Source organism: Lepisma saccharinum, chromosome 20 (assembly GCF_977018435.1).
Source record: "Lepisma saccharinum chromosome 20, izLepSacc3.1, whole genome shotgun sequence".
In the NCBI taxonomy this organism is placed as follows: Eukaryota; Metazoa; Arthropoda; class Insecta; order Zygentoma; family Lepismatidae; genus Lepisma; species Lepisma saccharinum.
In genome coordinates this window covers 20,858,395-20,874,127 of record NC_139248.1, presented here as the reverse complement: position 1 = coordinate 20,874,127, position 15,733 = coordinate 20,858,395, and the positions used below count along the sequence as shown (strand labels likewise).

Here is a 15,733-nt window from a genome sequence, read left to right as displayed (position 1 = left end):
AGCCACAGTTCATATGCAACACTTTCTTTTCCACGCACTTCTCGTCCATCGGTGTGATCCGCGGACAAAGCTGGCTGGATACCCTAGCTCGCTCTTCTTCCGCCTGACCAGTTTCCAGGTAGAAACGGCCGCCCCAAGGAAAAAGGAAAATTTTTGCCTCTACCTCCCTTGTCCCCGCGCCCCCCGCTGTAATGGTTGAAAGTCCAGGCTTTCAGGTCCCCTAGTCTATCCCCTATAGGACAGATAGGGGATTGGTTTTTCATGGATTTTTTTTTGTAAATCCTCTAAAGAACTCAGGGTAAAATTTTCTGCACTACTTATGTTCCCTGTATTTACACAACCTTTTACACGTTGTACAATATGTATGTATAATATGGGATTTAGTTTTATTATTTATGAAATGGGAACATGTTATGTGCAGACAATAATATTATGCTTTCTTTATTTTTTATTTTTTAAAGTATGGAATATATAATGATTAAATTACAAATATGTGCTCGTGCTCTCTCTCACTCTCGTTTTAGTATTGTTTTATTTAAATATACTACTCTTGGCCTCTAACAGTCATAAATACGGAAGTATTTATTTGGGCATATGGTTGTTGGTTTGGTTTATTTTACTTCGCTTTTCTGCCACATTTGGTTATCGCGAAAATGAGGATGAGTGATGATATGATGAAATTGATGAAGGGACCTCATATGAACCATCCAGGCCAGGATTCAAACCCGTGATGAGTGCGCATTCTTGTCCTATGTGTTGTACTCTGCAGTGAATAATGAAATAATTTGGAATGAAAAATGTATCTCAGAACTCAAAAAGCTAAATGAATATTATTGAAGGAACTACAAAAAAGTGTGTTTTGTTACCTGTTTTGTTTCTGTGCATAAAGTGGACTTAAAACACCAAATCAACCAACCGTGGGTAAGTGGTTATCACAGTGCGCTACGATACCAGGAGTTCGGAGTTTGAACCCCTACCTGGGCGTGGTGTTCTTTGTGTTTGTCCCTTCATTAATTTTATCTTATCATCTTCGCAGTTAACCAAATGTGACAAAAAAGCGACGCTAAATAACAAAAATGAAATCAAATTATTGATTGATTGCTTGATTTGGTTTATTTTACTTCGCTTTTCTGCCACATTTGGTTATCGCGAAAATGAGGATGAGTGATGATATGATGAAATTGATGAAGGGACCTCATATGAACCATCCAGGCCAGGATTCAAACCCGTGATGAGTGCGCATTCTTGTCCTATGTGTTGTACTCTGCAGTGAATAATGAAATAATTTGGAATGAAAAATGTATCTCAGAACTCAAAAAGCCAAATGAATATTATTGAAGGAACTACAAAAAAGTGTGTTTTGTTACCTGTTTTGTTTCTGTGCATAAAGTGGACTTAAAACACCAAATCAACCAACCGTGGGTAAGTGGTCATCACAGTGCGCTACGATACCAGGAGTTCGGAGTTTGAACCCCTACCTGGGCGTGGTGTTCTTTGTGTTTGTCCCTTCATTAATTTTATCTCATCATCTTCGCAGTTAACCAAATGTGACAAAAAAGCGACGCTAAATAACAAAAATGAAATCAAATTATTGATTGATTGCTTGATTTGGTTTATTTTACTTCGCTTTTCCGCCACTTTTGGCTAATCGCGAAGATGATACGATAAAATTGATGAAGAGACACACACAAAGAATACCCATGGCCAAGCCGAGATTCGAACCCAGGATCTCTGGCTTAGTAGTCAAATCAAATAGTTTTTTATTTTCGAATGTGGGTGGGGTTTACGTGTACTTTTTTTTAGTACTCTTCCATCATTTTGCAACCTTTTCTTGTTATTGACATTCTTTTATTTTAGGAATAGGGGTGTGATCCACACCAACCCCATCCCCCTTGAGCACGCCACTGACTGCTACCCCAAGTGCCGACGTCACCACACGTCACTGTCTGGAATGGTGTCGAAACGCCTTCCTTTCAACGCCAATTTCAGTTTTTGAAATAGCCAGAAGTCGCATGGAGCTACTAAATCTGAAGAATATGTGGTGTACGAGCTCCACTATCCCTTTTTTGGCCAACAACTGGGGTACCAACCTGCTCTTGTGCACGGGTGCATTGTCATGCAACAAAGACCATGAGCCCTGTTCCCGATATTCAGGCCGAACTCTACGAATCCTGGCCAATAGACGATGCAAAGTGGCCACGTAATACTCAGCGTTCATAGCTTGACCGTCTGGAGTGAATTCCTTGTGGATGATGCCTTTGGAATCGAAGAAAACCGTGAGCAGGGTTTTTGATTCGGCTTTTCTGCATGCGCACTTTCTTCGGTTTTGGAGAGCCTGGACCCTGGACCATCACGAAATCTTGCATACCACTTAAACACGTTCTTACGACTCAATGCCTCAATACCGTAAACACTTTGAATCATTTGAAACGTCTCTGTTGCACTTTTACCCAATGTGAAACAGAATTTAATGTTGGCACGTTGGTCCGTCTCTGACCGACGTTCAGCAGGTACTGTCAGTCACAAGACCCGTATGCGTCGACCGTCGACGCTAGTGCTTTGCAACTTTGCTGGAAGAAAGTCGAAATGTGTCGCTACGTAGTACATATACTTCTCCATAGATACACTGGTGGTTCCGTGGCAAAAGAAATCAGTCACCTTTCCTACTGGATGGACTGTGTATATATCAGATATTTATAAAGTAGCAAACTAATTCCTTTACTGATGGCGTATTGGTACCGTCGTTGCCTTGTAATCAAGGGGTCCCGGGTTCGATACCCGATGGAGGCACATGGCACAGTGGTTCGTATCCCGCTTTAATCTGTAGGTTCAGTCCCGAGTAGTCTTTCTGTGCATAAAGTGGACTTAAAACAACAAATTAATCAATAATTCCTTTACAACTAGTTAAAAGTGTCAACATTGCAGTATAGTTGAAATGGTTTTAATATGTACGTATAAGTTTTTGCTTTCTATCAATAATAAGTCATTTAGATTGCATAGTTATATTTGTCATAGTCATGTTTGTCTTGCATCCTTGATTTACTTTCATTGTGTGTTGTTATTGGTGTAGATCTCTTAATGATCTCTTGAAAGCGAGATACAGAAATATCAGCACTCACAAAACACATAGAGACTGACATTATCCTTCTTTCTTTTGTGTACCATTTCTACATTATGCTTAGTAAAGTATATTTGATGTCAAAACTTCTTATCTTTGCTGGTGTAACAGAAACTCTCCAGGAAACTTTTGTGTGGGAGGATTTTTTAGGACAATATTGTTGGTGGGGAAAATCTCCCCTGTCACCCCAGGATTTCGAACCCTTGGACCCTGGTTGGGGATTGTTTCGAGACGAAGCTTGTTAGTGTCTCAGTCTCGGCTCGAGTTTGTGTCTCGTTCTCGGTCTAGAATAGAGAGCCTCGGTTTCGTCTCGATAAATACAGGGTTGCTTAAAAAGACATCCACAACACGGTGGAAAAAAAAATTAATTAAAGCTTCTCCCTAACTGCGGGCGCTGGAGATGGATTTCTTCATTTGGGATTTTGTGAATAACTAAGTGAAATAATTCTGAAGTTCTATTACAATAAATATTTAGAGTTGTAGACATTATTTTCAATAACCGTATATACAGGACGAGGCAATAGTCGGGTTAGGCCAAGATGGGCCCTATTGTTGAATGGCCACCAGATCGCCAGACTTAACACCATTGGATTTTTACTTGTGGGATCAGGTAAGGTCATGGTGTACGCTAAGAAAATTAAGATCATGGACCACCTCAGAGAAAGGACCACAGACGCCATTTTCCGAATATATAGAACGTGCAAGGGGAAGAGAGAAGATAGGAAGAAAGAAAGAGAGAGGGAAACAAGAGGAAGCCAGAAAGAAATAGAAAAAGACGAAGATATAAAGAGACAAACACAAAGACCAGACTCGGAGAAAGAAGACACTTGCGCCACCCCCACCCCTCCAATTTACTGGTTAATTTGAAAATGTACATGTTAATAGCACTTTCGTTAACTTCCTCGGACCTGAAAAGCTAAGTAATGAGTATTTTTTCATGATTCGCAAATTTCAGATTTTTAGCAAAATTGTTCTGGACGCTATTTTTATGAGATAGAAAACTATTTGATCCTGCTCCCCAAAGTTAAACCGAAAGTTCGATTTTACCTCCTGGAATTAGTGAGGTACAAAGTTACGCCCATCTTTAACAGTAACTGTGTTAGGCCGGCTTTAGACGAAATAATTTCCTTTAGCATTTTTGCTAGCATAAATGCTATGTAAAAGTTTCCAAAAATCTTATTGCAAATAGTACATTACACGCAAGCACTTCATGTAACTTTTCGGCTAGCTTTTGCGATTACAATACATAACATATACAACATGAAAGGCACGTCGAGTTAAACCAATGTACGATGAGTGCACGGTGTTTACAATTGAAACAACTAAAATATTCTTCCATACGTGTACAGTATACGTTGTAAAGTATGTATTTAAGCAGCGCCATTGTTTAATACCTAAAAACGTGTTTCACGAAACGTTATTCCTCTCGGTTGAATAGTTATCGGCTTTTAAAAATGTGAAGTGATACATTGTTTACATCTCACGCGGCCGCCATTACAACTGCACCTGTGACCTAGAGGTCGCTTCTGATTGGTTACGCTAAGAAAAATGCTACGGACCGAGCCTATCAGTATGGTATCTGAAATGCCATAAGATTTTTCGCTTTACACGGCAGCATTTTGGTCATGGCATAAATGTTAAGAAAAATGCTTTCGTTTAAAGCGGGCTTTACTTCCTCAAGTGCATAATTGCAACTCCAGGGGTCCCAAGTTCGAATCCCGGCCTGGCATGTTTGTGAGTGTCCATTCATCAATTTCATCATATCATCACTCATCCCCATCTTCGCAAATTAGCCAAAAGTGGCACAAAAGTAAAATAAAGCAAATCAATCATAATTGCAAACTATAACATCATTTATTTTTGACGAATTAGTTGATCCTAAATGCGAACCTTCCAAACATTAATCTGTAAAAATGTCACATTCGATACCACTGTTTTGGACACACATGAAAAAACTCGTTCTAAATCCAGACTCCTTATACTAATGATGTCCCGTCCCCGTCTAGAAAAAAATATAAACAATAACGAGATCAAGGAATCATATTAAGATGGTGCCTTAACCACAGGTCCAACTTGCCTACATCCTGTCTATTATCATTCGTTAATTGGACATTATTCGTCTTCTAGCACTAAACAATGGATAATGTCAAATCTACAATGCTAATGTAGAACCATTGCACTATCATTCACATAACGTTATTTTCACCGTTACAAACATGATCATATCATACTGAACAAAGTAATATAAGTATAACATTTCCCGTTTCAATTCTGTACGCTTCGCAAAACCTGCACAAGCACATTTTGTATTTCCACGTACGGAAACCCTTGTACGTTTCTTGTTTGTGGCATTTAAATTCATTCCCCGGTACTTCATCCACTGTTTTTCTTTCTTTCCGGAAAAGAAAAAAAATTGACAAAGATCAGCATGCACTAGAGAAAATCTATAAAAATACTCTTTGAAATCACTCCTCAGAATAATATTCTATGGGCAAAATGGATTCATATTATATCCGTTTCCTTTCTCGGATACTAGATGGGAGTAATATCCAACCTATACGAAAAAGACCGAGATGAGTAAACTTCACTGCAATCGCAAGACAAAATGATTAAGGAAAAGCACGACTTCCCTAAGCGCAGTCTACTATCTTCTTCTTCTTCCTTTGGTTCGTGTGAATCTCGCTTAGTAGCATGTGGCGCTAGCAACCTAAAGAACACTGTAAGAACAAGGCTTCTTTAGGAGGAAATAAAATGTAAGTAATCGTGAGATGTCATGGAACGTTTCCAACCCATCGAAAGATAGAAATGTTTTAATAGAAAGCCAATTGAAAGCAACATACGGACAAGGAGGAAAAAGAGGCATAGATAGAAAAGAAACAGTGGCGAAGCGTGACATTTTTACCTAGTCATCGCATCGCAAGACTTGCCAAACGTCAGGGTCAATTTCTCAACCGGGGCGCGGGGGGTGGGGGGAGGGGGGTTACTACATTGATAATGATGGTAACAATGTTTGTACATGACGTGTGAAGTAGAGATGGCTAAATCTATTTTATTTCTACGGAGTATATGATCGTAAAATAAAGAAGGCAAAAAAACTTTCTTAATGAATTCTACCCGAAAAAAATGGAAACGTGTTAAACCTCTCTCTCTGCGAAATTCGGATTGCCTCCGAAATCTGGGAAGTAAAATTTCCGAATCGAGATTTAAAATTTTCCGGAATCCAGATATTTTTGACCATCCCTGGTGTAGATGTAAGATATGTTAGGGAAAAGGTTCTGTCTGAATAAGTATATTATAACGGTCAAATATTGAGTAACAGGTAATTAATCTAATTGCCCGTTATTAAGAATTAATTACAATTGGTGATATTAAAATCCGTCGCGAATACAGGTGTCTAGCGACTGTCTTAGCCAACACTAACTTGCTCAACCACAGTTTTTCGGTCGAATTCGGATTTACATGCATTCTTATGGGGGAAAGCAGGAAAAGAGCAACTTCTAAACCAATGGACCGAATTGGATGAGATTTTAACCAGCGGAAGACCACATCATGAAAGTACTGATTCCAAGATTTGAGCCTAATCAGAACAGAAATACGGGAGTTATGAATTATTAAAGATTCATCGCTGGATTCAATGGGAGACGGAATCCTGCTGAGTTGGCTCTTACTGAACGTGTCGAATACAATAGCCGAGGATTTAACCTAATCTCTGCACGAGGGGCTGCTACCAGAGGTTAAGGACCTGAGTGAGCGTTGATCAGGATAGGAGGACAACGGTCAAAGCACCAGAAACAATAAATAAGCACCTAGACACAGAGACTAGAGCGTCCCCTCATTCAAATCTGGAATAAAAGGGATGATTCGGAATAGCGAAAAACAAAAAAAAACAGTTTGCCTACAATCGCCACCGGAGTGTGAGCTACGTGCGACCTAGCTCGGAGTCGCGATCAAACTCGTGGTCTGGATTTGTTTTTTTCCTCGAGTGAGTGTTTTAGAGCCATGGAGTAGAACAGAGTAGACCCAGGAGGGTCGTTTCCCCCTCGCCGTCAACGCATTCGTGCACATACGTGTGGTATGTGAGAATAACGCCAGACACGTCCACCTGTGTCAATCGTCCGAAACAACGTCCTAAGTTAGCAGAAGTTAATAACATTTAATATATTAGCCAAGAAATAGCATGAGTACAGTCAAAATATTAATTAATGTAGCCTTTGTAATTGTCATATTGTCGCAATATGCCATGGAATGAGTGTATGAATGTGAGATCGAGTGAAAGAGGGCAAGATGTACTGTGTATTTATCTGTGTTTTAATATATGTGTATATTCAGAACCACCGTAGTATTATGTAACGTCATTTCAGGTACTTAAAATCAAATCCTCCTAGGTTTATTCTCGGTAACTCCGACTGTAGGCACTTATCCTGACCGTATTATAATTCATGTAATGTTTAATCCGTGTGACAGGTGTCACGGGAGAGATTCTGCGTTGTTGCGTTGCTGAGTTCAGTTGAGTCGAGTTAATTAATGTCTTTTCACCTCGAGAACAAAAATCTTGATCAGTCTTGTCATTCGAAAGCATAGTAAACACAAGACAACAGGAAGTACTTCGCGTTTTGTAAAGCAGGAACATTTATTTCCAAAATCGATATTTGAACCGCAGGATCAAAAGAAAAGGAAATAAAATTAAAGGAGAATACTATGAAGGATATACAATGGATCCAGAACTGCTTTTTTAATTTAAGTTCTTTCTAGCACTAACCGTGAGGAAATTTATGCTCTTGCTTACTTACATTTTTTTCTAAGCACCATTACTTTCATGTATTCTATGTAAGTCGCGTTGCGATGCTCTTCAATATGTGTTTTTCTCTTAAAAACAAGAGCGTTGCATGCTTTACAGTGCTGGACATTCTGAGAAGTTTCATCTTGATTACGTCACAGAAACCTTGCTGTGTTTGTAAGCAAGGGGGCTGGAAGAAAAAGGTCTCTTATGGCCAGACCTTCAAGAGCGGGGGAAAAGCGGTCGAAGAGCCTTGGATTCGCAGACCTGCTGCGATGAGCTGGCCGCCTGACACCATTGCACTCAACAGGAAACGTAGCGGGCCGGTTGGACACGAGGGTAGAACTTGGCTCTCCTTTCGATGCGCTAAACTTGGCGAATCTCTGGGGTATTTCTAGCTGTTTCGTGATGTTGCTTGACTAATTTCGCTCAAATATGCGAATATTATGACTTATTTCTTTACTTCTTATCTAAAATATTTCAAAAGCAATATTTGTATTATTTTGCTTTGTCATCGCCGCATCTCCCGATGACCGGATGGCCTATGAAAACAAAGAGTTATAAAGAAACGATAGAGAGAAAACGAAAGGAAAATAAATGAAGCGAAGAGAATGAGAGAAATATTAGAAGAGACAGAAAGGAAGAGGAAACGTAGTAAATGAAGTAACCAAGAAGAAAGGAAGTAAGCAAAAAGAAATACGCATGTTCTACGAGTGAGAAAGAAAATATAAGAAAATGAAACCAAGAATGGAAAGAGGATACAAATAATAAAGAAGCGAAGAATAATTAAACATATTTCCCTTCCTTTTCTACATGCTTCGATACGAAATATAACAATTGTAACCAGAGGGGAAAAATAATTCCAAAGTTTGTTACCAAACTTTGAACCCTGAGACTATTTGACCTGATGTAGCTATGTTGTTCATTTTATTATACATACATTATTCGATTGGGATGGTTGTTCCCGTAATTGGACTTCCAAATTATGTAGCTGTCTTGTTGTAATCACGGGTCTTCGATTCGACTCCTGGTGGAGGAGCATTCATACTTAAGACTCAGGGTAATACCACTGCACTGTCTAAATATCTCTGATCTTGATGACATCTCTAAAAGGTCATTGTATAGACATGCAATTCCAAATTTTGCAACCCACTTGACCCTACTATGTATAAAGTGGCTTAATTCGATCCTGTGGTCAAGAATTATATCTCGACTTAGGTCTTAATGGTTTCCAGATTAGCACATTAATCAGTGGTTTTCACTTCGTGAGCCCATGGCACGGTGAATTCGTTTTTTAAAAGTTTATGCCCTGATTCCAACAATTTTACTCGTAAACTGTATACGTTAATTAATATGTAGGTACACTTGAAATTTAATACTAATAAATAAGTTATGGCATAATCATAGAGTGTTAGTTCGTTTTTGCCCTAGGCTTGTTGACAAACGTAAAATCAAAGACTTAATTTAAATTAGTTGACAAACGACTAGGTCCAATGGAATCTTTTTAGTTTCCTCTGCCCAATATAATTAAATTAAGTTGGCAAGTGCTTATTTTGATTGGTATGTTCTATTTCGGACACCGTAAAAGGTCCAATTAATCACAATATTTCCACTTTAATATATTTGTTCATGAAAATTCCTGCACACTAAATATTCCGTGGTGCCCATCCGTCAACTTCCAAATTTGGAGGCGGAAGCACCCCCCCCGCCGGTTAAACCGTTTGATCGCCCATCGCCACTCTCGCGAAAGCATTTTCTGAACGAAAAGCCATCTTTCCAGGTGGTTACCAGCTCGGGCTGCAAGTGGCGAACTTCAGGATAACCTCTCCCTGCTCTGTATAATTGACGCTATACCCCCTACGGGTGGATGGTCACTGTCGTCTGGTTTTTAAAATGTTGTACACGAAACCTTACTTTTTGATCAACCCATGTATATCCTAACTCTGAAAAGAATGAATAGTGAATGTGAATCCAAGCTACTCAACATAAATTAAACTTTTTAATCGCTTTTACTTATATTTCTATCTATTGATAGTTAACAGGAGATACGCAGTGGCGTAGCATGGGCATTTTGGGTGGGAACGCCAAGTCTGAAGGAAGGGTCGGCCCTTTTCTGCTTAATAATTTACTTATGGAATTAGTCGCCACAGGTGTTGTTTATTTGCCTGAAGTCAGCTGGGTTTTCAATAAAACATCATCATCCATGCAGTTTTTAGCTAGAAAATGCAACAAATGTTTTGAACTCTGGTGTTTTATACCTTTTGGCATGACGCAAATCATTACAAAACCTACCTGAATCACAAGCGCCTCTGCACAACAGTAGACGTCATTGTTGTGGATGATCCAACTACTGAGTGATTTGGTTTATTTAACGTCGCTTTTCTACCATTTTTGATTAATCGCGAATATTAATATGAGTGATGATATTGATGAAGGGACACTCACAAAGAACACCCGTGCTCATCCCGGGATTCGAATCAGGGGTCTTGGCGCGCTGTGCGAAACACTCTGACACGGAGGTGGGCGGATGATCCAACTATCGTACACTCTACTAACGTAACAGTGCCGATTAGAAATTCAGACCACTGTTTATTACGTCTTGAGAATGTTGATAAACATTTTAAAATAATTTTGTCCAGACACCATTCGATGTTAAGAGTTTTCAAATGAATGCTAAACATTTCCATTGACACAATATTAAGCAGTTACATAATAACGTAAAAAATAATAACCCGCAAAACTATTATTTTTTTTATTAAGTGGTAGAGCAACCACAGGCTGAACTTCTACCACGACTACTTCAGCAACTTATTTGACAAAAACTGTGTTGATCTTTTAGTTTTTAATGCACATCGCTGTTCGTGCGATAAATTATACAATGCAGTGACCATTAAGAAGTGCTATATTTCAGTTTGGTAAAGTTACATGAGTCAATATTGCGTATTGTAGCAACACATAGCACGAGTGGCACGAGCGCGAAGAACCGGGTAGGAATTCTACCGCTGTCGTCTGCTTCAGAAGGCAGGAAGGGTCACGTGAACCAATCACGTAACCCTCTGCTCCATACGCTGACGTAAGAGAGAGCATTTGGGCGCGTGCTTTAGAGATCCAAGCTTTCCCTCCAGAAAGGCAGCAAGGAATATAGAGTCCTGTACGCCGAACCTGCTCGGCGTCCGGCCAGGAAAGGCATTGAAAAATGCTAGAACGAGTGTTGTTAGTGGAGCGTTGCAAGCGGATCGCAAAAAATAGCTATTATAATGCCATGAAGGTCAGACATATATGAAATTAGTCAAGATTTACTTTATATTTACAGCATTTACGCATTTTTGAAATTTTAAATCGGGGAACGCCGGGCGTACGGGCGTACTATAACGCTACGCCACTGGAGATACCTGAAGACGGAACTTCCTTGACAACAAGACGTTTCAATCACTTTTCTTGTCATTTACAGGTAGAAATGGCTTGGGGATCGACTTTGTTTCTCCTCCTCACCGCTGTGGCGCTGGCGTCTGCAGCCTACCAGATAGGCGTGGGCATTGCTGACGTCACAGGACCATCGGCTGAAGTTACTTTTGTAAGTAGTCCGACTTACGTCGAATAAGATTGTGAATATATATATCTAGTTTTAGAAGGGTATGTACATTTTCAATAATATGACCACAAGATGTCAACTTGTTTTGGCGAAAGACTTTGCACAGTCTTTCTTGCAGCACGGATAAATATACCATATGTTGATGTACAGTGCAATGCACAAGTATTGCTCGGTAACTTGTCCATGAATATATTTCTTCTCTTGCATTCTACGTGTTTTTAATGAATGGATTTTTAGGAATTCCAGAGCAGAGGTTGCGAGCAGCTTGTGTTTCGTTTCAAGAAACTCTCATTGTGAAAAAAAATGAGAATAAACATCTCATACAGCACAAATATCCATTTCTGGATATCCGTTGAACGTCTATAGGATATCCAGAACTGGACATCTAAAACTCGACAAATTCTTGATATCTAATACACAACTTAAACGTGTGTAGAACTAGCTGTCAGAAACATTGTCCAATTCCGAATATCCAATACGTCGCCAGATCTCTTCCAAAACTGGATATCCAAAATGCATCCAATTCTGGATATCTAATGCATGTCTAGAACTGATCCAGAACTTGTTATCCAACAATGAACATAAATAGGATGTGTTTCGAATATTAGCAAATGGTCATATTATTTCCGTTGTGTATACTTTTTTATACTTTATCTTGGAATTGAAACAATAATTGCTTTGAAGCATTAGTATTTCTAAACTTATTTACTATTTATATTTAGTGATTTAATATTTTTCTTCTTAGAATCACAAAATTTCGATTTAGTCTTACTAAACGCTACAATACAATAGAGACTAAAATCGAGTAAATCCTACTTAGCTCAACCAGAAAAAACCTGTTCCTTATATATATTTAGCACAGACAGTAGCTATGCACATGATTTTCAGTTCGTGTGTATTACGCCTGAGGCCTGATTGAATAAGAAGCTTGTGGCTTTTATTTTTTGGTGAGCGTCTTGTTATTTTGCTAGTCTTAGCGATTGAAACTTTTTAAAACATTAGAATCAGAAACTCTACAATACATTGTATACAAGAATCGGGCCAATGCTCGCTTATAGCATCACAAATCTCCAAGGAATGTTCCCACATAGCACACAAGCTTGCAGGAAGCTTACGATATCAAGCTTGATATAGCAAGCTGGACGCAAGGTTGAAGTAATTATTTAGTACTTAGCGTGGGTGGGTACATTTTTAAAAAATAGAACAATAGACACATCCATTTAATATACAATAGAGCAGGCACGTATCTAGAAATATTTTTCGGGGGGGTTCCGAACCAAATGTCTCAGGAATAATAATAATAATAATAATAATAATGTTTAAATTAAAATATTTATATTAAATTAAATTAATAATTACAATACATAAATTAATACTATATTATTATTAGGCTACACGAATAGGTAAAAAGACTGTATAAGAATAGAGATATAACAGCGCATATTCATTACGTAGCTTACTTGTAATTAAGATCGGAATAATTTACATAAAAACAAGTGCCCTGGCAATGAAATTAAAGTCAAATAGATGAATAATTGAATACTTATCGAATAACAAAAAAGATGTTACATGTAGTTGGAGAAAAGTAAGTTTATGAATATTTTATACATATTAAGTAGCGTACATCAATCTTATTTGTAATGTCATTCAAAGCTGCATGATCCCAATATAATCTTTGCCTTCTAAAAAGTTCAAAGGAAATTAATAACCATTGATTATGAAACAAATGCTAATATTTCCATTATTTAATTTTAGTACTTCGTAAGCCTTTTTTGGGGGGAGGAGTCCGCACCCCTGGAACCCCGTAAATACGTCCTTCCTGTCCTTCAAAGCCGTGTGATCCCAATATAATCCTTGTCTTCCAATAAGTTCAGAGGAAATTATACTACAAAGGCTAAAATAATATTTTTTCATTATTTAATTTTAGTACTTGATAAATCTTTCGGGGGGGGGGGTTATCCGGACCCCCTGAATACGTCCTTGCAATAGAGATACTCATTAAACATAACCAATAATGACAAAATGAAATAAAACCGAAATACAGTGTTATGAAGTGAAATGTGGATACATTACGATGTTGATGTTACCATCAGTCGCTAGATGGCACCGGCAAAAATGTATAAAAGAACTAACACATTTACACAGAGATTGGTTAGTTCATATGAACATTTCAACCTGCTCATTACCAGTGCGAAGTTACAGTGCCTATTTTAAGGGGGAACAAGAAAATTAACAACAAACATTGTTGGTTGACTGTTGCATGCATCTTTTCATATCGAAATAATATCCAGATGAGATCCAAATCTAGTCCAAAAATTGTACTTATTGTGTCCATACAATATCCAAATACGTACAAAAAAGTCTAAATCAAAGCATATAATGTCCAGATAACGTCCCACTTGATATCCAAAACATGCCCAAAAGTGATCCGGAAATGTCCAAAACATATCCATTTCTGGATGTCTCCGGGATATCACGTATGCGGACAAATGGATATCCAGGAGACGTCCAATGGATGTCTTTTGGACATTTGTGGGATGGTGATGGGCAATTTGCATGATCATACTTGTGCATCCCATTCTACCATTCCGATTTTTTAACTACTTATAACTAAACCTTATGAGCCCCATTCAGTCAGTAAATCGATCGACGCGCCACCAAGGAGCAAATGCTTGAACTAGTACGTGAAATCGGTTGTTCCGTTACTAATTGTGCAATAAAGAAAAAAATCTGTGGTTGATTTCATATGTTGATGGGCAGGGAGAATAATATGTTGCATATCTCTTAGATTTGTGCTTCTCCAACCCCCTTCCCCCATTTTTCTACCCATACAAAACTACGGAAAAATCGAAAACAACAACTAGGTTCATCACGACCACTAGAGACAGCACTGTTGCTATAAATCAACTTCTTTTAACGTTGGTTCTCCTACAAACGTGAATGTAACATTTTCCAGACCTTACAAATTAGAAACAAACATTGAATATTTAAGTGTATCTCAAGGAAATTTAGACCAAACCAAAAGTTCACTAAAAGTAATTTCCAATTTGTAGATTGCTGTGCAAATGAGTGACAAGAGCATTGAATTTTTATATTTGGAAGATTTGCCTGTCCCTCGCCCATAATTTGGAATGAAAGTAGAACTTCACAACTCTGTATAACACAAAATATGTTTGTTAAACTAATAGGCCACAGTCAATTTACACTATAATCAAGTAAGGGAATTGTGACCCCAGTCCATGTTTGTTAATTATTTAGACAACACTACAAAACTTTAGCAATTGAAGAGACTGTATGAATAATATTATTGTTGAGAGAGAAATAATAATCGTTCTTGTACTTGCCACAGAACATCTCCAGGGATTAATTATTATTACTATTTTATTATTTTTTATTGGGAGCACAGCAACAGCCATTTCTTCTCATAATTATTATTACAATATTTTAACAAACAAGTGAAAACAAGACATAATTAGAGTTACCAACAAGAATGAATCGTAAAATGGGTATTAAATATAAATTCTATTTATATATTTTGAATTGTAAATACATATATTACGGGAAACAATATATACTTCTATGCATTACATACTGTGTTTCCTGCCATTTGGATGTAATATTGTTTTCTTTTGCAGAGTGGGATCCATGAGTATTATCGTGCAAATTGTCCATCACCATGTTCACGCACTTTATTTGACCTAATAAGAGCTACAGGAATTAAAATAAAACTCAAAACAAGCTGTTGACAACTTCTGCACCAGCATACATAAAAAAAATCAATCGCTTAAAAACACAATAGGATGCGAGATAAAAATTAATGAATATAGTCATGGTCAATTTGCACGTTAATACTCATGGATCCCACTGTACTGAAGAGCAGAAATACGTCACTTGATAGTATTGTTTAGAAATGATGTCTAACTTTTTTAATCAGATTAGGTTACGTTTTGCTAGGTTGGATTAAAACAAGTGTTTCAGACTACACAATAAATTTTAGTTTCTTCACAAGTTAAATTTGTTATTCTTTATGAACTTGCGTGCATGTTACACTAGTAAATATCCTTGATAACTCCATAACTACAATGTGCAGTGGGATGCACAAGCATTCCTCGGCAAATTGTCCACTGTCATTTTCATTGCGTTTTCTTTTACAGTGCTCAAAAAAAGTTTTGCATATTATGATTGCATGGGGTTTGAGTTGCGATATCCCCAAAAGGTATATAATTTTTATTATGTGAGCAATGCC

The 15,733-nt window shown here is 37.9% G+C and overlaps 1 protein-coding gene across 3 annotated transcripts in view; it reads left to right on the top strand.

The window, feature by feature from the left end:
* CDase (neutral ceramidase) overlaps positions 1 to 15,733 on the top strand; it is a 148,897-nt gene that overhangs the window by 52,610 nt on the left and 80,554 nt on the right. For all 3 annotated transcript variants that reach the window (XM_083142155.1, XM_083142156.1, XM_083142154.1), the window contains exon 2: positions 11,347 to 11,469. In XM_083142155.1, the coding sequence (XP_082998281.1) occupies positions 11,353 to 11,469 (117 nt within the window). In that variant the 5' untranslated portion in view covers positions 11,347 to 11,352. The remainder of the gene's footprint in view (positions 1 to 11,346; positions 11,470 to 15,733) is intronic.